Source organism: Scyliorhinus canicula, chromosome 18 (genome assembly GCF_902713615.1).
Source record: "Scyliorhinus canicula chromosome 18, sScyCan1.1, whole genome shotgun sequence".
Taxonomy (NCBI): domain Eukaryota; kingdom Metazoa; phylum Chordata; class Chondrichthyes; order Carcharhiniformes; family Scyliorhinidae; genus Scyliorhinus; species Scyliorhinus canicula.
In genome coordinates this window covers 10,712,042-10,733,057 of record NC_052163.1, presented here as the reverse complement: position 1 = coordinate 10,733,057, position 21,016 = coordinate 10,712,042, and the positions used below count along the sequence as shown (strand labels likewise).

At 46.8% G+C, this 21,016-nt stretch overlaps 1 protein-coding gene across 11 annotated transcripts in view; it reads left to right on the top strand.

Moving 5' to 3' along the window:
- Window positions 1-21,016, top strand: part of LOC119953399 (Fc receptor-like protein 5) — a 96,461-nt gene that overhangs the window by 53,156 nt on the left and 22,289 nt on the right. For 7 of the 11 annotated variants that reach the window (XM_038777647.1, XM_038777645.1, XM_038777644.1 and 4 more), the window contains 4 exons: window positions 8,708-8,809; window positions 8,905-8,926; window positions 11,379-11,419; window positions 14,804-14,863. In XM_038777647.1, coding sequence (XP_038633575.1) covers window positions 8,708-8,809; window positions 8,905-8,926; window positions 11,379-11,419; window positions 14,804-14,863 — 225 coding nt within the window. The remainder of the gene's footprint in view (window positions 1-8,707; window positions 8,810-8,904; window positions 8,927-11,378; window positions 11,420-14,803; window positions 14,864-21,016) is intronic. The other 4 variants (XM_038777648.1, XM_038777646.1, XM_038777642.1 and 1 more) reach the window with 1 other exon arrangement.

Sequence of the window (21,016 nt, the reverse complement as noted above, 5' to 3'; positions counted from 1 at the left end):
ACAAAAAGCTCTCAGGTTAACCTTACAACCCTGTTAGTATGCATGCACAAAACACACTTCCGAATTATCGTTATTGGTTTGAACACCTTGACCACTTGTGATTTTTCCTTTTTTCCAATCAGATTTCTAAATCAAATTTCTGGGGTTCTCACAGAGTGGGGGGTGCCACTTCTAACCACGTCCCGGCGGAGTCGCCACTAAATGTTGCTCATTTTACTGTTAGTGTGATTAACACGCCTCCAATAAAGGACGTGTGCTTAACACTGGTTTGGCTCTGTATCTGTATCTAAGCTCTGGAGTCGCCAGGTGCCGTAAGAGACACCGTCACAAGTTATCAAGGTCAAGTTCAAAGCAATAAATCTATACACCGATTATAAGTCCAAACAATTAGTGTTTATTATAACAAATATAATAAATACTCATGCACCCGCTAAAAGACTAACTTACTTCTACTATTAAAATGACTAAATACTTATCTAGAAAGGAACAGGCAAGGTCAGGGAACAAGGCCTTCGTCCCGTTCTTGGTCTGCAACTTCTGGATATTAAAGTCGGCAAGAGTATAAGCAATGCCTGGGTCACGTAGCGATCGTTGTTTTGGCACTTACTATTCGATGGCTGATGCTCGACGGCCGGGGTAAAGACAGGAGTCTGGATGCTGGTTTCGTAGGCTGGAGTCAGGATACAACAGACCTAGGCCGGAGTCAGGAAGCAACAGACCTAGCCGCCGGAGTCAGGAAGCAACAGACCTAGCCGCCGGAGTCAGGAAGCAACAGACCTAGCCGCCGGTGTCAGGAAGCAACAGACCTAGCCGCCGGAGTCAGGAAGCAACAGACCTAGCCGCCGGTGTCAGGAAGCAACAGACCTAGCCGCCGGAGTCAGGAAGCAACAGACCTAGCCGCCGGAGTCAGGAAGCAACAGACCTAGCCGCCGGTGTCAGGAAGCAACAGACCTAGCCGCCGGAGTCAGGAAGCAACAGACCTAGCCGCCGGTGTCAGGAAGCAACAGACCAAATCATGTGCGGGACCTTCTTTTTATAGGTCCCGGGAGGTTCAGGCCCCCTTGGGGCGGTTCCCTCATCGATTGGGTCTTTCCTAATCGATACGTTTTGGATTCCCCTATCCTGGGGTCGTCTCTCGATGGTTGGGGCGGTCCCTAGGGCTCATTGTCCTGGTTTCTCTGGCGCAATCCTGGCTGGGTAGCTATAGAAAAGTATCGATTGATACTTAAAATGTTTCTATTGTATCTGGGACTGGGCCAGTATCACCTCATTAGTATGCAGATCGCTTTCCTATTTGCACCTTTGGCTAGGTTTCTGCAACTGCCTTGAAACCGGTTTTGTACGTGCAAAATGCTAAATGCTTCTGCAAGCTGTGTGTCCTTACTATGGCTGTTTTTCCCTGTATTCTTTGCGGTTCTCCATTTTGTAGACTGGTGTCCATCTTAGAGGGCTACAAAGGCAGTACGCCAACTGAGACGAGCAAGGGGTGCAGTTTATGAACATGGAGATAAGGCCTCTGCGCTACCCCCTTCTCCAGTACCATATCCACCCAATGTTAGCAGGTCAGCTCCGGAGGGAAGCAGCGGCAAGGGAAATTCTTCAGGTGAGGGATAAGGCAGGGAAGTTTGTGGTGGCTCCGGAGCTGATTAACAAGGTTTTTGAGGAGTTTTATGAGAGGTTGTACAGGTCAGAGCCATCCGAGGGTGACTGTGAGATGCAGGAAATTCTAGATGGGTTGGAGTACCCGAGGCTAGGGGAGGGGGACAGGGCTACATTAGAAGGAGCAATAGTGGAGCGGGAGATAAAGGATGCGATTGAGAGGATGCAATCGGGGAAGATGGCAGGGCCGGATGGGTTTTCGGTGGAATATTATAAAAAATTCAAGGATAAGCTGGCATCCCTGATGGTAGGGATGTTTGAAGAGGTGATAGGGAAGGGGGTGTTGCCACAAAGCTTGGGGCAGGCATCGATTTCACTGTTGCTAAAAAAGATAAGGATCTGACAGAGTGTGGGTCGTATAGGCCTATATCACTTCTGAATGTGGACGCAAAAGTATTGGCGAAAGTACTGGCGGGAAGGCTGGAGGAGTGCCTTCCGAAGGTGATAGGTGAGGATCAGACGGGGTTCGTGAGAGGGAGGCAGCTTTTTTCGAACATTAGGAGGGTTTTGAATGTCATTATGGCTCCGGCGGAAGGGAAGGAAAGAGGTGGCTGTGGCATTGGACGGCGAGAAGGCGTTTGACCGGGTAGAGTGGGGGTATTTGATGGGAGTTCTGGAGCGGTTTGAGATTGGACCAAGATTTGTGAACTGGGTAAAGCTATTATATAAGGAGGCGAAGGCGCGTGTCCGCACAAACAACATCAGCTCGAGATACTTTTCTCTCCACCGTGGGACGAGGCAGGGATGTCCTATGTCCCCTCTGCTGTTTGCACTCGCGATTGAGCCGTTGGCCATCGCATTAAGAAGTTCGGGAGCATGGAAAGGAATAGTGCGGGGGGGGGATAGAGCATAGGGTGTCCTATATGCCGATGACTTGCTGCTGTATGTGTCGGAGCCGAGTGGGTCGATAGGGGGAATATTGGAGCTACTGCAAGTATTTGGGTCGTTCTCGGGGTACAAGATGAACCTGGACAAGAGTGAGTATTTTGTGGTGTCTCGACCGGAGGTGGGGGCAGGGGTGGGGGGGCTGGCATTCCGTAGGGTAGGGACTCACTTTAGGTATCTGGGGGTGCAGGTTGCCCGGGAGTGGGGGAGGCTTTGCAGGTACAACATCACTAGTTTGGTGGGGAGAGTGAAAGCCAATCTGGCAAGGTGGGATGGGATTCCTCTGTCACTGGCGGGTTGGGTACAGGCGGTTAAAATGAATGTGTTGCCGCGATTTCTGTTTATTTTTCAATGCCTACCGATTTTCCTGCCAAAGGCTTTTTTCAGAGAGATGGAGGGAAGGATTACCTCGTTTATATGGGGAGGGAAGGTGGCCAGAGTGAGAAAGGTGCTGCTACAGAGGGGAAGGCAGGCAGGGGGTTTGGGTCTCCCGAACCTGATGTACTATTACTGGGCGGCGAATGTGGAGAAGGTGCGGAGCTGGGTCAGAGTGGAGGAGAGTTTGTGCAGGGGGTCAGGACTGAAAGCACCAGCAACAGCGCTGCTCCCGATAGCACCAGGGAAATACTCAGGGAGTCCGGTAATAATAGCTTCATTGAAAATCTGGAGGCAGTTTCGCCAACACTTTGGGTTGGGGGCAGGGTCAAGGGAAATGCCGATTCAGGGGAACCACAGACTTGAGCCAGGGAGGTGGGATGGAAGTTTTCGGAAATGGGAAGAGAAGGGGATGAAGAGGCTAAAAGATTTGTTTCTTAGGGGTCGGTTGCAGGATTGAGGGAACTGGAAGCGAAGTATGGGCTGGAGCAGGGAGAAATGTTTAGATACATGCAGGTTTGAGGTTTTGCTCGGAAGGAGATACAGAGCTTCCCGGAGGAACCGGCCTCCACATTGCTGGAGCAGGTGCCGACGACAAGGGGACTGGAGAAGGGGGTAGTGTCAGCGGTGTATGGAGCTATTTTGGACGAGGATAAGGCACCACTAGAAAGGATCAAAGTAAAGTGGGAGGAAGAATTGGGATTGGTTATAGAGTAGGGGGTCTGGTGTGAGGTGCTCCGGAGAGTAAATGCCTCCACCTCATGTGTGAGGTTGGGGCTGATACAGCTGAAGGTGGTATATAGAGCGGACCTCACGAGGGCGAGGATGAGCCGATTCTTTGAAGTAGATGTGTGGAAGGAGGTTTTTAGGGTAATTTCCAAGGTGGTGCACGTGGAACTGGACCCGGGACCCCTGGAGGCCATATTCAGGGTGGCGGACCAGCCAGGGTTGGAAACGGGTGCGGAGGCAGATATCATAGCCTTCGCCTCGTTGATCGCCCGAAGGTGGATCCTGCTGGGATGGAGAGCAGCCTCTCCACCCCGTACCCTGGCGTGGCGGGGGGACCTGTTGGAATACTTGACCCTTGAGAAGGTTACGTTTGAACTGAGGGGAAGGACGGAGGGGTTCTACAAGTCATGGTCATTATGCACTTTCAAGAACTGGATAACATCGAACATTAGTTGGGGGGGGGGGGGGGGGGATGGGTGGGAGGGGTGCTGTGTGTATTAAGAGTGAATATGGGTAATCCCAGATTCCATTTTGTCATTTGTTTGTGTAAACATGCGGGCTAATGTTTGGGGGTTGGTGGGAGGATGGAATCGTTGTTATTGGGATTGACATGTTTGTTGCTGATTATTGTTTATTGTTGGCGGGTGTAAATTTGGGAGAAAATGTGAAAAAGGAGAATAAAAAAAATATTTTTAAAAAAAAAGTAAAAATGAACAAGGTGAATGTTAGTTGACACTTTTTCAACTGTTTTCAACAGTGATTATGCTAGTCTTCATAAAGCACACTAGTTGGATTTGTTTAGACATTGGAAAAATGAGAGGCGCAGATTTTCACCACAATGGCAGCCTCTCCGTTGTGGTGGTACTGCCCCAAAATGGTGAGACTTTCCCCCAAACATAGCACCTTCCATTTTCATGGTGGGGACCATTAATGAAGGCATTTCATATTTGATGCATGTGTGCATTAGGGAGACAGCAGGCTATTTAAATTGCCAACTGCCTACACTGAAGTAGGATTTTGCTGGCCCAGGAGTGTGAAACCCAAAGTGTGTAGAGTGGACCTGGAAAGGACAAGCCTGATCTTTTATGGATTCATTTGGATAACCCTTTGGAGGGGTAAGGTAGTCCATTGAATCTGGTCCTGGGCCACATTTGCAGGAGGTCAAAAACCTTTGGTGACAGTCAGGTGCCCTTTGGAAGTGTTAAAAGTAGGCATAAATGTGCATAAGTGCATGAACTCATTGACTGTCAAGCTTGTTGAAACAGTCAACTGACCTGTCAAAATCAACTGTGAAAGCTGCCAAAAGTGTCAGTTAAGAGGACCTGTCAAAACGGTCAAGAGGACCTATCAAGAGGATTTGTCAGAAGTATCTGCCAAAGGGTGCTGTCAAGTCATTTAAAAGTCCTGCCCTTTAAATCTTGTCAAAAAATGTCTGGAATGTTTTTTTAAATCATTGCTTGCTATGTCTCTCTGTCTGTTGACATTACTATCCATTACTTGATTAGTGCTGCATGATCACAGTAGGTTGCCATTTCACAGCTACACAGTTTCAATTGAAAAAATAAATAAATTTAGAGTAGCCAATTCTTTTTTCAATTAAGGGGCAATTTAGCATGGGCAATTCACCCACCATGCACATATTTTTTTGGTTTTGAGGGTGAGACTCACACAGGCACAGGGAGAATGTGCAAACTCTACACGGAAAGTGATACGGAACCGAACCCGGGTCCTCAGTGCCCTGGGGCAGCAGTGCTAACCACTGCACCACCGTGCCACTCTCCAAGTTTCTTCAACATAATGAAGTCTGCAATACACACTCAGAACCTCAGTTTATAGAACCTTATCTTATCTAATCTCTGCAAGGGCCCTCCGTCTCCTGGGTTTCATATGACTACTGCCAGTCCAAACAATCGGGCTACAGAATGCCCCACAATCCTGACTTGTGGTTTCCCGATGCCCACTGTGAACCATTTTAAACTGAGGGCCATTAAGCACCGCCCTTGTTCTATCATTCCATATATTTAAATCTTTACTGAATACATTCCTACGCTCATTGCCCGTAGGCTGCCGATGGAGTATCATAATTCCTCTGTATTTGTTCAATTTGACCAGATTTTTAAATTCTGACATAATTTCTTTTGCTCCAGACGCCATGGTTCTCTAATACAATTGTATGTTCACCCAAATGTTTTTTTTTATGATTACTTCTCCTGTGGTTCTATTCGGCAATTTCACCCACACTTCCTCTCTGTCATCAATTGGTTTTAATATCCTCTTTTTTTTTCTGCATCATCTTAATTTTATTAAATCTTTCCCTGTCATCAGATTCTTATTTCCTGATACTGCAAGTAATTCTCCTAATCTAACTTCAGGTCTAATGTTTCTATTGTCTGATACCCCCTCTATAATGTAATCTCTAACTTCTGGTCTAATATCTTCATTCCTTAAAGCTCCTTCTACAATGTATTTAACACTCTAAACTTCATTCCTTCTGCTAGTAACTTTCTAGCGATACATCGGGCACTGGGACCCTGGTGGAGCTGTGCCGTGTCAATTTCAACCGGACAGCTGCACAGAGCTGACTGCTTGGAAGTCAAACTTCTCTTTGTGTTTATGCGAAGACCAATTTAGTGCTGAGCACATTTCTTGCCTGCCATTTATAACTTCTAAGTGATGTGAAACTATTTTATTATTTTTTTTTTAGCAGCCAAGACTATGCCGAGTTGCAACTAATCATTAACAAATCCCAATTTATACATTTTGATTTCACTTTTTGTTTTCTTCCTGAGAATTATGTGCTAATTAACTCCCACAATGTTAAGCATTATTACTAAGTTACTGAAGAACTTTCAAATACTTACCCCGTTTTAAATCTCACTTTAATACCTCCTAAAACACAACATTTCACAAAACTAGGAACAGAGGATATCACATTCTTATTAAACAGACTCATTCATTCATTGGAGATCTCCATTCAGACAAAAGGAATTCAAATCCTTATACGTTCATTCATCAACACACAAGTCATTTGTAACCCAATTCTGTTTCATTCAAACAACCCATATCTTCCCGAAACTATATTTGAACGGAATTGAACTGTCCGCAAACATTCCATCAGCGGTCGTTCACTGAACTGTTTCGCGACATCACATCAACCCGGTACAGACCGTAACCAATTTTATCCAAATTCGAATTGAACGGAATTGAATTGTGCGCGAACATTCCATCAGTGGTCTCTTACTGAACTGTTTCGCGACATCACATCAATCCGTTAAAGACCTTAACCGAATTAAAGTATAATTTAATAGAACCAATTTTTAATTTGCTACTCACATGCAACTGAGTGACCAGGCAACATCCCATCAGACTCCAACTGAACTGTTAGCCTCATTCCAAAACTTAGCCGTACCTGCAATGACTGAAATAAAATCTTCGAATCCATCAGACTGACCTTTGATTTCGTCGAGTCAATCTCACCTGATCAAATGCGCGTGATTAGACTGTTAGCAGGATACGAGACAGAAGAAAATCGATATTGCAAGTTTTATCCAGCCATATCGTGGGCCCATTTTCCTTATTCCCCTTCCGAGAGCAGTCCAATTCTGATTTCGCAGATGAAAGGCAAGATTCTCGAGAAACCCGGATTTCGGCACCAAATGTTAATTCCTGGTTAATTTGCTGTCAGTCTAGATTCAATAAAATCTGAGATGGATTTGCAGGTATCATATCATTTAATAATAACTAACTTGCAAGGCTGCATCAATCCATAGGACCTGCAGGACACACATACTGTCTTCTGCAGCATCCAGGATTAAGAGACTCTCAATACAAAGGAAGTCTGGAGATATACTTCAAATTACATCAAGATTCGCATACAAACTTCCCATTGGTCATTTTACACACCTCCTGACCTGGCCCTATATCCTAATTGGTCACTTTGCATTGTGCCCAGCATCCATTTCACTATTCTCCACGAGGCTACCATCCCCCGAGCCATGCTTTGCTCTCCTCTTTGTTCTGTCTGTGAACACATTACCCTCAGGGTCCTACTGTCCATCCTATTCATTTGCTCACTTCCTCAAGGTCTTCTCATAGTGGATAACTGAGTTGGCATTGTTAATGTCAGGGGAAAAAGGGATAGGCATGGTTGGCATCCAATTTGCAAAAGGGATACAAAGAGCCATGGTGGGTGGGTAGAGGGGCATACTGTGGCATGGATGGTAGAGAGAGAGACAGGGAATGGGTACAGGGCATGCTGTGGCATGGAGGGTATGAGGGATCATGGGGATGGGTTCAGGAACATAGGTTGGCAGGGAATATGTTGGGGACCATGGGGATGGGTACATGAGGTGGCATGGATGGGGCATAGGTAGTGTGTTGAGGGTTGTGGGGGTGAGGTTTTGAGAGATGTTTTATCTACACAGTGCTGGGGCCCCAAGGCAGACCAACTCACCTTCTCACCCAGCAGCATCCTCACTTTTTCCAGGGTCACTTGTATCATTAGCCCAACATCCTCACCCTCTGGGCAGTCATTTTTAAAGGTCGGGTTCAGGTAATTGAAAATTCTCCCGAATCTGCACACTGACTCTGCAAGCATCTGAGGGTCTTCCTTGCTAATGGACCAACACAATTGCGTTCAGCCTTTTAGCTCTCTCCACAAGCTATTGAGCTGCAATCTAATATACAGCTTTATTGAGGCAGTCATAATCTTTATTTTAATTTAGTAATAAGACCATAAGACATGGGAACTGAACAAATAGGTAATATGAATGTGTATAAAATAATAGCCGGAATTCTCCAGCTGTTGTGCAGCCCCATCCGCGGGTTTCCCGGAGGATAGAATCCCACCACCAGCAAACAATGCGCCACCGGGAAATACAACTGGGGAACTGGAGAATCCCGCCCAATATGTTTGGAAATGATCGGTTGCAACAGAGAAAAAGATCACCATACAATAATTCTATACCCTTCTGCAAACACAATGCTTTAGTAATGTGACAAATATCAGAACACGAGTTATAAGAAGCTTGTGAAATAAAACATCTTTTTTTCCCAACAGATACTTCATGGTGGAAATACATAATAATCTCAGTTTCACTGGCGATACTAGTAGCAGCAGCTATATTATCCCTATGCCTGATACGACTGTGCAAGAATAAAGGTGTGTCTCTTTGGATGGTTCAGCATTATTTGAAATATTTTGTTAATTTGGTTGTCCAATATTTATTTATATCTTTTTAAAAATTTGATCAACAGATATAAGCCAAGTGGATGAAAGGTAAGATTTGTTAAACATTCTCAAACCTTGTCCAATTTCATAATGTCCTTTGCTTCTTTGAAAAATAGAGTAATACACAAATACAATTCTATGCATTGTTCAAAGAAGCAAGGCAAATCTGCACCAATCCAGTATTGTTATAAATCGAGTTGCTCCCTCCATGTTGTATATTCGAATGAATGATGCCATGAATGTAACAAAAAAATGAGATCCAGATCACAGATATCCAACCGTAACCATTAATATAGCAGCTAATATGCAAGTAATTTATGTAAAGAAAGGAGGAGGCACGAAGCCGCTATTCATCTTTTATCAATACTTTCTTTTTAATAAATCGAGTACCCAATTATTTTCCAATTAAGGGGCAATTTAGCATGGCCGATTCACCTACCCTGCACATCTTTGGATTGTGTGGGTGAAACCCACGCAAATACGGGGAGAATGTGCAAATTCAACACGGACAGTAACCTGGGATGGGATTGAACCGGGATCTTTGATCAATATTAGTCTAACAAGTTGATTCCATTTTATCGTTTTGTGATGAATGTAGAAATTGTTATAAATTATATTTCATATATATGGTAGTAATATTATTGAAAACCCTGATTTAAAATACATGCAGGTAGTGCGTCTACAAATGCTGTAATTATGAAGTTGTGAAAAGTGAGGTAACCATGGTTTCCAACCATTTACTTTTTTACATATAAATGGCTAATATTCTTTTGATTGCTGGAGATTCCCTGGGATACAGATAATTTGAGGGATTGTGTTTAGTCCTAGCTAAGCAGGTCATGGGACATCTTAGTGGGACACAGATGATCCAAATAATATAGTTTGCAGTTTTGCCAAATGCTGTTAGGTTGAACAGAAGCATCCAACAAGACAGAAGTGTTCGGGTCTGTACTTGAAAAGGTTTCTCTCCAAAGGTCTACTCAGAAAAGCAAGCAGAGAGGGCAGCACAGTGGCGCAGTGGTTAGCACTGCTGCCTCACAGCGCCGAGGTCCCAGGTTTGATCCCAGCTCCGGGTCACTGTCCGTGTGGAATTTGCACATTCTCCCCGTGTCTGCGTGGGTTTCGCCCCCACAACCCAAAGATTTGCAGGCTAGGTGGATTGGCCACGCAAAATTGCCCCTTGATTGGAAAAAATGAATTGAATTGGGTACTCTAAAATGAAAAAAAAAATCCAAGTAGGCCTGTTTTGTTAACTTAACGTATAAGTGGCATTTGAACTGTATTTGGTTGCTTGGTTGTGATATTTATAATGAAGGTGCAGGGCATAAGTTAAAATTTTTCCTTTTACTTAAGAACTGTTTATTGTACAGCTCTTTCGTTAATGTGATTAATTGTGTTAAAATTAAAGTTTGTTTTAACGTAAAACATGGGTGGCATGGTGGCTAGCACTGCTGCCTAATAGCACCAGGGTCCCAGGTTCAATTCCAACCTTTGGTGACTGTGTGGAGTTTGCACGTTCTCCTCCCAATCTACTTAAAATTCTCACAGCCAATCACATTTTCCAAGCTTATAAAATCCGATAGATATGGATAATTTTGTAGCATTTCAGTTGACTCATCCAGAAGGAACCAATTAACACCACCCTGCATCCAGTAATTTTTAAAATTATACTAGGGATTTGCTTCCACCACTTTACCAAAAGTGCATTCCACATGTTGCTCTTTTTTTGTGTGAAGAATTTCCAGACATCAACTGTAAATTGCCTTGCACCATTTTGAACAGGAGCGCTTGTTCCAATTTCAGTTTAATTTGAAGATGTATTTGTATTTGAGATCATTATTTGATTTTACTGTGTGTAAGTAGATTGCTGCATTTTCTTCTGAAACAACATTGAATATAGGGACGGCACGTTGGCACAGTGGTTAGCACTGCTGCCTCAGCGCCAGGCACCCGTGTTCTATTCCAACCTTGGGTGACTGTGGAATTTGCAGTAATCTATGTGGGTTTCCTCCGGGTGCAAAGGTTTCCGTCCACAGTCCAAAGATGTGCAGGTTAGGTGGATGGCCATGCTAAATTGCCCCTTAGTTCCAGGGATGTGCGGGTTAGGTTACAGGGATAGGGTAGGGTGGATTGGGGGGGGGGGGGTACATGGATATGGTGGTCTTTTGGAAGGTCGGTGCAGACTCGATGGGCTGAATGGCCTCTTTCTGCACTGTAGGAATTCTATGAGGATCCATACCTATTGGTCAGAGTCATCACATCTGGGGTGAAGTATCCTTTCCTCAAGAGTTTTACAAATTGTTTGGGGTTTCTTGTCCGGTTGCCTAACAAAAATTGGGGTCTGGTTCAGTGTCCCAACAGTTTTCCTTAGGTTTCTGCACATTAACTAGAGATTGTACATAAATTTTAATGAAAAAGTTAAGGAATGTCTTGAATAGCAGTGGATTTACATGTTCAACTAATATCAGCTGATATATTTCACTTTTTACTTTAATTGCAGTGATGGAACACATCAGGGAGAGCCCTTGCAACATATCCAAGGTAAATGTAATTATTTATTCATGTAATATAGTAGTAAGATATGAACAAAGCAGGACAAAGCTATGTTAAGTTTAATATGTACGTCACTAATAGTCTGCAAAAAATTGGTAGCAACAAAGTGATACACTGCAAGTTGTGAATCACCACAAATTACGGAATGAGTTTGTGTCCTACCACTCCAGTACTGACTTTGAAGAAAACTGGAACCATCAATCTTCAAGATGCCGCAGCCCACCTTGAGAGCTGGAGTCTCCAGATCATATCATAGATCATAGGATTTACAGTACAGAAGGTGGCCATTTGGCCCATCAAGAGTGCACTGGCCCTTGGAAAGAGCATCCCACTTAAGCCCGTGCTCCCACCCTATCCCCGTAACTCAGTAACCCCACCTAACCCCATTGGACACTAAGGGGCAATTTAACATGGCCAATCCACCTAACCTGCTCATCTTTGGACTGTGGGAGCAAACCAAAGCACCCGGAGGAAACCCATGATGCAGACATGGGGAGAAAGTGCAAACTCCACACAGATAGTTACACGAGGCTGGAATTGAACCCACGTCCCTGGAGCTGTGAGGCAACAGTGATGCGCCACCGTACAATTCTCTTCCAAAGTGATGAATCTGCATCTCTTTCCGTTGATGCAGGTGTAAATATGCAAGAATATGAGTGAATGGGCAGAGTGTCACATTTGTTTGTGTTGTATCTTCTTTTACCCCTTTAGGAAATAGTAGGGAAGTGTTGGTAAAGTTAGTGATCGTGGGGCTCCACTAGTTTGTGGAGGAGATTGAGGTGGGGAGGAGGCGGTGAAAAAGGGAAAGATTTGTACAAACTGTGTAGTTATATGTTGAGGAGTTTCTTCCCCAAATTGGTTATGTTTTGTAACCTTTTCTATATACGTTTGGAATAAAATACATGATTTGAATGATTGTTCTGTAGATAACAAAGACCAAGTGAGACTTGAATCCAAAGTTTCTGGCTCAGAGGCAGGGGCACTGCCTACAGAGCCATGATTCCAGAATGCTGCTGATAAAGCCTGATCTCTCACGGTGGTCTTCTATTTCCTCCTCCAAGAAAACATATCCAAATGACCTTTCCTAATGGAAAACACATCGGTGGAGATAAAATAAGCAACTTGTCACAAAAGGGACAAAAATAACCATAAGCACGTTCACTTAATTTTTCCCTGAGGTTGACTCCATAGCACATTACATACATAGGAGCTGATGATCAACACCACCACCCTGTAAAAGCTAGAAAAAGATGCGAGACCTTTGAAGATTTTTAAAATTATAAATTTAGTGTACTCAATCTTTTTTTTCCAATTTTAAGGGGCAATTTAGCCTGGCCAATTCACCTACACTGCACGTCTTTTTTTGGGGGTTGTGGGGGGTGAGACCCACGCAGACACGGGGAGAATATGCAAACTCCAAACGGACAGTTGCGATCTGGATCCTGCTCATTGTAGGAGGGATAAGTATTGCACAAACCTGCAATCAGAGCGAGTAGCTAGTCTAATATGCAGCTCGGCTGATCTACCCGAGGCATTGGGATCTAACCCCTTCACCTCGGAGACCTGAGGCACGCGTCGTTCAGTACTGATCCCCACAAATGGAATGGCACTTTAGGGGGGAGTCTCCCAGGGGATCTGAGGCCCCCCAGAGTTTGTCCTGGGGTAGGGTGACACCCTGACATTGCTGATGCCACCTGGCACCTTGGCACTGCCAGCCTGGCAACGTGGACCCCCTTACTCGTGAGTTAGGGCTTTGAGATGGGTGCGGGGGGAAGAGGAGGAGGTCTAGAGATCGGAGCACCATTTCAAATCGTGTCCCAATCTCCTCTTGCACTGAGGCGTTCTGGCGAGCGGAGCTTCTCAGTGCAGGAAATGGGATTAAGTGCAGCCTGGACAGGGCGTTTCCTGCTGAGGCCCTGGATTGCAGCAGAGTCCTGCTCGATAGCGTGGTCTTTGAGATGCTGGGAGCAGTGGGAAACACCCAGATGAACACGCTGGACGGGGCTCTCGTCATATTTTTAAGCCTTGGGGAAATTTCTCCCCAGTCTGGTCCACATGTGGAAATTTTTTCAGCAGTGGGAAGCTGAACTCGTTGTAAGGCCAGCTCCTCAGAGATCGGGGTGCCATTTTGAAAGGGTGCCCTGAACTCTAAGTGAGCTTTAAGGTCCCCCACATCCCCACCTATGGACAATGTCTTCCCCCCGCACACATGATTATTACCGCCCCCTCTCCACAAGCGAGGTCACACCTCTGTTGCTGAAGGCCTCTCCTTTTCAAGCTTCCCCACTCCCCTTTTTGGGCCCCTGTCAGGACCCGCAGCCTTCACCACAAACCTTTTTAAGGCCCCTTCATGCCCACCCTTCATACCCCCCATTATGGGCATGGCCGCCCTCAGGCTTCGACCCATTCCAGTGCCACCCTGGCAGTACCCCAGCCAGCCTGCTAATGCCACCCAGGAACCCTGGCAATTCCAGGGTGAGTGCCAAGGTGCGATAGGGAATGCCAGGATGCCACCTTGCCCTGTCCCTGACCACCCAGGGGTCTCCAATGGCAGGTGCCATTATGCCTGGTCCCCATTTGTGTGGATTAGTACTAAACAGGCCCCTTCCCAAACAAGGCCATTAGGTCCCAGGTGCTGGGAGAATGCAACAAATACACATTTAAATGAGCCAAATGGTTAATTTAAATATGCATATCTGGATCTCGCCCTCGCTGGGTTCGGTTGAATTTTTAAAATAAATTTAGAGGATCCAATTATTTTTATTCCAGTTAAGGGGCAATTTAGTGTGGCCAATCAACCCAACCTGCACATCTTTGGGTTGCAGGGGTGAGACCCACGCAGACACAGGGAGAATGTGCAATCTCTGCACGGACAGTGCCCTGAGGCCGGAATCGGGTTTCGATTCAATCTCGCGAGATGCTTCATCCTGACACCAAGTCGGGAGCGACAAGAACGTTAAATCACGCCCTTTATGTTCTTCATGTACCCAGCCCAAGAATGCAGAAGACTTTGAAATGAACAGAGACATCATAGTCTTTTCTTGTCCATTAGGCCCTGTGAACTGGCACACACTGAGTATAATCAGCAAAGAAATCCGACTGGATCATTATAAGCACAGCCCTACAGCTTCCTATTCTATGATACATAACAATTCATTCTAGAATATGTTGATTGTACAAGATGTGCAAAAGAAGGAATATTATAGTGCATAGACATGCAAATATAGCTGGACTTCTCGTAAAGAAAATGTTTAAAAGTCCACTGAACATGAGACAGTAAACTAACTGTACAATCTCATAGCCTGGAAATGACTAAGCAATTTTATTCTACAAGAGTTTTTCCCTTGCAAAATATTTGCATCTTATTTCTAGGATCTCGGAAAGGAAGTATGGAGATCATTTATAGTAAAGTCGGAAAAATGATACACCCAAGTAAGAAACTCAAAAAGCTGCTCAGAAATCCCTCACAATAATAGATTTTATAAAATTACTTCTTGTTGCCAAGATAAAAATGTGTTAATGACTATTGTTCAATATAATGAAAGAAAAGAACTTAAAAGTTACACAGAATGCCAGCTCGAATAGCAGCGGCGACAGCGGACACCTCTGCCTCATTCCCCTATGCAACCCAAAGCTGTGTGAACTCATCTCGTTTGTCCAAACGCTCGCCACCAGGGCCACATACACAAGACGCACCCATGCCACAAACTTCGGCACGAACCCAAACCTTCCCAGAATTTCGAACAGGTGCTGCCATTCCACCCAGTCGTAAGCCTTCTCCGTGTCCATAGAAACCACTACCTCTAGTACCCGTCCCCTCAATGGGGTCATGTTTACATTAGGTAACCACCTAACATTACTGAAAGTTGCCTACCCTGCACAAAGCCCATTTTGTCCTCTGCAACCACCCTCGGAATGCATCCATCCATCCTCCCTGCCACTAACTTAGCCAACATGTTCGCATCCATGTTTAACAATGATATGGGCCTGTATAACCCACACTCCAACAGGTCCTTCCCTTTAATCAGAATTAGCGTAATCGTGGCGTGTGTCAGTATCTCCGGCAGCTCCCCCTTCTCCAATGCCTCGCTTAACATCCCCAATAAATGTGGTGCCAACTCTATTGCAAACATCTTACAGAACTCAACCGGGTAACCATCCGGTCCCAGGGCCTTCCCCGGCTTAATCCTTTTATACTTTCCATAACCTCTCCCAATACTGATGGCTCCTCCAATGCCTGCCTCCTTTCTTATCCAGCCATTGGAATTTTAGCCCATCCAGAAACCACTTCCTCATCCCCGGATTGGCCCTATACAATTTCTCATAATACTCCCTGAACACCTCATTTATCTTCCCTGGCTCCGACACTGCCTTCCCTTTCCCTGTCCCTGTCCATACTCTTAGGATTTCTGTGGATGCGGCCTGCCTCCGTAGCGGATGGGCGAGCATGTGCCTGTAACGTTTTTATCTTTGCCAATCCCTCCATGGTGGGGGCCCTTGAATATTCCGTCAACCTCGACTATTTCATCCAATAGTTGTCCACACTCCTCTCTCCTCCTATTTCCGTACGCCTTGAACGAGATAATCTCACCCCGAATCACCGCCATCAATGCCTCCCAAAATGTGGCTGCCCATACTTCCCCATTTTTTTTCCACTTCACATAGTCCTTAATCATCGACTGCAGCTTGTTGCAGAACCCGCTGTCCGCTAGAAGTCCCAAGTCTAGTCTCCACCCCGGCTTCTGTTCCTGCCTCGAGCTAAGTCGAACCTCCAGCCAGTGCGGTGCGAGGTCAGAGATCACGATTCCTGCATACTCTGTCCCCACCACCCCCACCAACACCTCGCGGCTCACCACAAAAAAAAAAATCAATTCTGGAGTATATTTTGTACACGTGTGAAAAGGAGTACTCCTTCGCCCTTGGATTCTTAAACCTCAAAAGGTCCACCTATACCCGTCCTATCCATAAACCCTCCCAGCTCCTTCGCCATCCTCAGCCTTCACATTGACTTGGGGCTCGACCTACCCATCCTCGGCTCCAGCATGCAATTAAAATCCCCTCCCATAATCAACTGATGTGTGTCCAAGTCTGGAATCGCTCCCAGCAACCCCCTCACAAACATGCTGCTCACGATAACGTATCTCCCCCCTAGGATCCCGCATTTCCTTGGCACTTACAAACCGCGTCTTTTTACTTAACAAGATGGCTGCCCCCCTGCGACTTTGAATCAAACCCCGGGTGAAATATCTGACCCATCCATCCCTTTCTCAACCTAACCTGATCTTTCACCCGGAGGTACGTCTCCTGCAGAAAGACAACCCTTGCCTTCAAGCGCCTCAAGTGCGCAAAGACCCGAGACCTCTCCACCGGCCTGTTCAGCCCCCATTAGTTCCATGTTACGAACCTTACTGGAGGCTTGCATCTCCATTCTTCTCTACTGTCCGCCATCCTCCCTTGCCGATTCTGTTGCCTTTAATTTCACCCTCAACTGGGCCCATCCAAGATGGTCCCCTTCTCCAGCCATTTAAAACAGAAAATTTATAGTACCCAATTCATTTTTTTCCAACTGAGGGGCAATTTAGCGCTGCCAATCCACCTACCCTGCACATTTTTGGATTGTGGGGGCGAAACCCGCACAAACACGGGGAGGATGTGCAAACTCCACACGGACAGTGACCCAGAGCCAGGATCGAACCTGGGACCACGGCGCCGTGAGGCAGCAGTGCTAACCACAGCGCCACCGTACTGCCCTACCATCTAACTATTCTAATCCCATTTTCCAGCACCTGGCCCGTAGCCTTGTAAGCCTTGGTATTGCAAGTGAACATTTAAGTATTTCTTAATGAGGATCTCTGGCTCCAGATTAATAACGGCTTCTGAGATGTTACTTGGATCCTCAATGGAGAAGACTGATGCAAAATACCTGCTCAATTCACCTGCCATTTCCTTGTTTTCCATTATGAATTCTACAGGAACACTTTTTAAAAAAATAAACATTATTTGAGGTATTTTTGGTATGGTAACAACAAAATTAACAATGTACATGAAACTATAAACATAGTGCAAAAGCCGTCTCCCTCCCTTACAGGTCCCACCTTTATTAACCCCCTACTCTAAACTAAACTAATTCCCCCCTTCTGCTGACGAGTAATTTTCCGCGAAGAAGTCGACGAACGGTTGCCACCTCCGGGCGAACCCTAACATTGACTCTCTCGGGGCGAACTTGATTTTCTCCAGACAGAAAAAGCTAGCCATGTCCGATAGCCAGGTCTCCGACTTCGGGGGCTTTGAGTCCCCTCCAAGCTAATAGTATCCGTCTCTGGGCTACCAGAGCATCTGCCTCTTTCCCCTCCTGGATTCCCGGGTCTTCCGACACCCCAAAAATTGTCACCTCTGGACTCAGCGCCACCCTTGTTTTTAACACCATGGACATGACATCTGAAAACCCCTGCCAAAATCCCCTAAGCTTCGGACATGTCCAGAACATGTGGACATGGTTCGCTGGTCCTCCCGTACATTTTGCACACCTGTCTTCCATCCCAAAGAATCTGCTCATCCGGGCCACTGTCATGTGAGCCCGAGGAACGACCTTGAATTGTATCAGGCTGAGCCTGGCACATGTTGGGGATGCGTTGACTCCACTCAACAGGTCCGCCCATAGACCACCTTCTATCTCTCCTCCCAGCTCCTTCTGCCACTTGCACTTCAGCTCCTCGGTCTGCGTCTCCTCTGACCTCATAAGCTCCTTGTAAATGTCAGAGACGCTCCCTTCTCCTACCCATCTTCTGGAAACTACCCTGTACTGAATGCCCCTTAGCGGTAGGAGTGGGAAGGTTGACACCTGTTTACATAGGAAGTCCCGCACCTGCAGATACCTGAATTTGTTTCCCCTCGCCAATCCAAACTTCTCCTCCAGCGCCCTCGTACTCGGAAAGCCCCGCTCTATAAACATATCCCCCATCATCTCAATCCCTGCTCTCCACCATAACCGGAACACCCCATCCATACTTCGGTGCAAACCGGTGATTATTACAGATTGGGGATCAGATCAATGCTTCCTCTGCTCCCACATGTTTCCTCCATTGCCCCCAGACTCTCAGGGCCGCCACACCATGGGGCTGGTGGAGTACCGTGCTGGCGGGAAGGGCAGAGGCGCAGTTACCAACCTCTACCTCCCTGCAAAGACTCATGTCCTTGCATGAAGCTGCCTCCATACGCTTCCGTGCTAACCACTCCCCCACCGCCCACTTCCTGATCATGGCTATATCCGGCGCCCAGTAATAGTTACTAAAATTTGGCAGCGCTAGCCCGCCCTCTCCCCGACTCCGCTCAAGCATTACCTTCCTTACTCGCGGGGTCGTGCCTGTCCAAACGAAGCCAGTGATCACTTTGTTGACCCGTTCAAAAAAGGACCGCGGAATAAAGATGGGGAGACATTGAAGCACGAACAGGAATCTCGAGAGGACCGTCATCTTCACCGTCTGCACCCTCCCAGCCAGTGACAACGGAAGCGCGTCCCACCTTCGAAAATACCTTCATTTGGTCTACTAGTCGGGCCAGATTTAATTTATTCAGCCGGTCCCAGTCCCGCGCCACTTGAATGCCTAGGTACCTAAAGCTTCCCCCACCACCCTAAATAGCTTCCCCAATCGCCTCTCCTGTCCCCTCGCCTGGACCGCAAACATCTCACTTTTCCCCATATTTAGCTTATACCCTGAAAACCGGTCAAATTCCCTAGAATCCTCATAATTTCTTCCATCCCCTCTATTGGGTCCGATACATACAGAAGCAGGTTGTCTGCATAGAGCTCTGTGATCCCCCCCCCCCCCCACCCCCCCCCCCCCCCCCCCCCCCCCCCCCCCCGGACCAGCCCCTTCAGACTCTCAGAGCAATCGCCAACAGCTCTATAGCTAGCAGTGGGGAGAGGGGGCATCCCTGTCTTGTCCTCCGGTGCAGTCTAAAATAGTCCGATGTTGTCCTATTCGTCCGTACGCTTGCTACAGGAGCCTAATACAGCAACCTGACCCAGTCAATAAAGCCCCACCCAAATCTGGACCATCCCAGTACCTCCCACAGATAATCCCATTCTACCCGATCAACAGCCTTTTCTGCATCCATTGCGATCACTACCTCCACCTCCCTACCTTCCGGGGGCATCATGATCACATTTAACAACCTTCTTACATTGACCACCAACTGTCTACCCGTAACAAATCCCATCTGGTCCTCCCCAATAAAGTCAGGAACACAATCCTCAATCCTGGAGGACAAAATTCTGGCCAGCAATTTGGCATCCACATTCAACAGGGATATCGGCCTGTGGAATCCACACAGCTCCGGGTTCTTGTCCCGCTTCAGAATCAGCAAAATTGTGGCCTGTGACAACGTCGGGGAAGCACACCTCTTTCCTTTGCCTCATTGAACATCCTCATCAACACCGACCTCAATACTGTATCCCAGAGAACGTTTTATTAAACTCCACTGGGTACCCGTCCGGCCCCGGGGCTTTACCTGACTGCATGGCCTTCACACCCTCCACTATCTCTTCCAGCCCAATTGGGGCCCCAGCCCTTCTACCAGCTCCCCCTTCACCTTTTGGAAATTCAGCCCCTTCAAGAAATGCCTCATCCCATCCGGCCCCGTAGGGGGTTCCGACCTATACAATCTATTGTAGAAATCCCTAAATCCACCAGCCCCATGGTGTGGCGGCCCTGTGAGTCTGGGGGCAATGCGCGTCCTCAGGCGACTTGATATAAAAGTGCTGTTCCTCGTGCGTGACCCAGAGACGGGCCGGATACAACAGTCCGAACTTCACCTTTTTCTTAAAAAAGGATCAACCTAATCTGGTTGAAGCCTGCTCTTCTCCTGGCCACCTCCACACTCAGGTCTTGGTAAACCCGCAGGATACTGTTGTCCCACTTACAGCTCCGTATTTGCTTGGCCCACTGTAGAATGTGCTCCTTTTCCAAGTACCTGTGGAATCTCACCACCATTGCCCTTGGGGGGTCTCCCATTCGCGGCTTCCTCGCGAGCGCTCTGTGAGCCCTGTCCACCTCCAAGGGCTGGGGGAATGCCCCATTCTCCAGCAGCTTCGCAAACATATCTGCGATGTATGCCCCAGCGTCCGTTCCTTCGGACCCCTCCGGGAGCCCAACGATTCTCATGTTCTGCCGGTGGGACCTATTCTCTAGGTCCTCAACCTTCTCCAGGAGCTTCCTCTGCTGTTCTCTCAGCATCACCACCTCCAACTCCACCGCAGTTTGATGTTCCTCCTGCTCAGCCAGCGCCTTCTCTAATTTCTGGATCGCCCGATCTTGGGCGTCCAATCTAAGCTCCAGCCGCTCAGTCGACTCTTTTATTGGGTCCAACCAGTCCCATTTCTGTTTAGCAAAGCCTTCCTGAATAACTTGCATCAGCTGCTCCGTTGACCGCTGGGTCGACAAACCAGAGGTTCTGTCCTCCGCCATGCTGTCTCCCACTGCAGCTTCAGCCCAAGCCTTCTCTGTCTTTCTGTTTCTGCCTTTACGAGCACTTCAGTACACAATTGCCTTTGTCATCAGTTTTACAATTCAAGTCCGGTAGAAA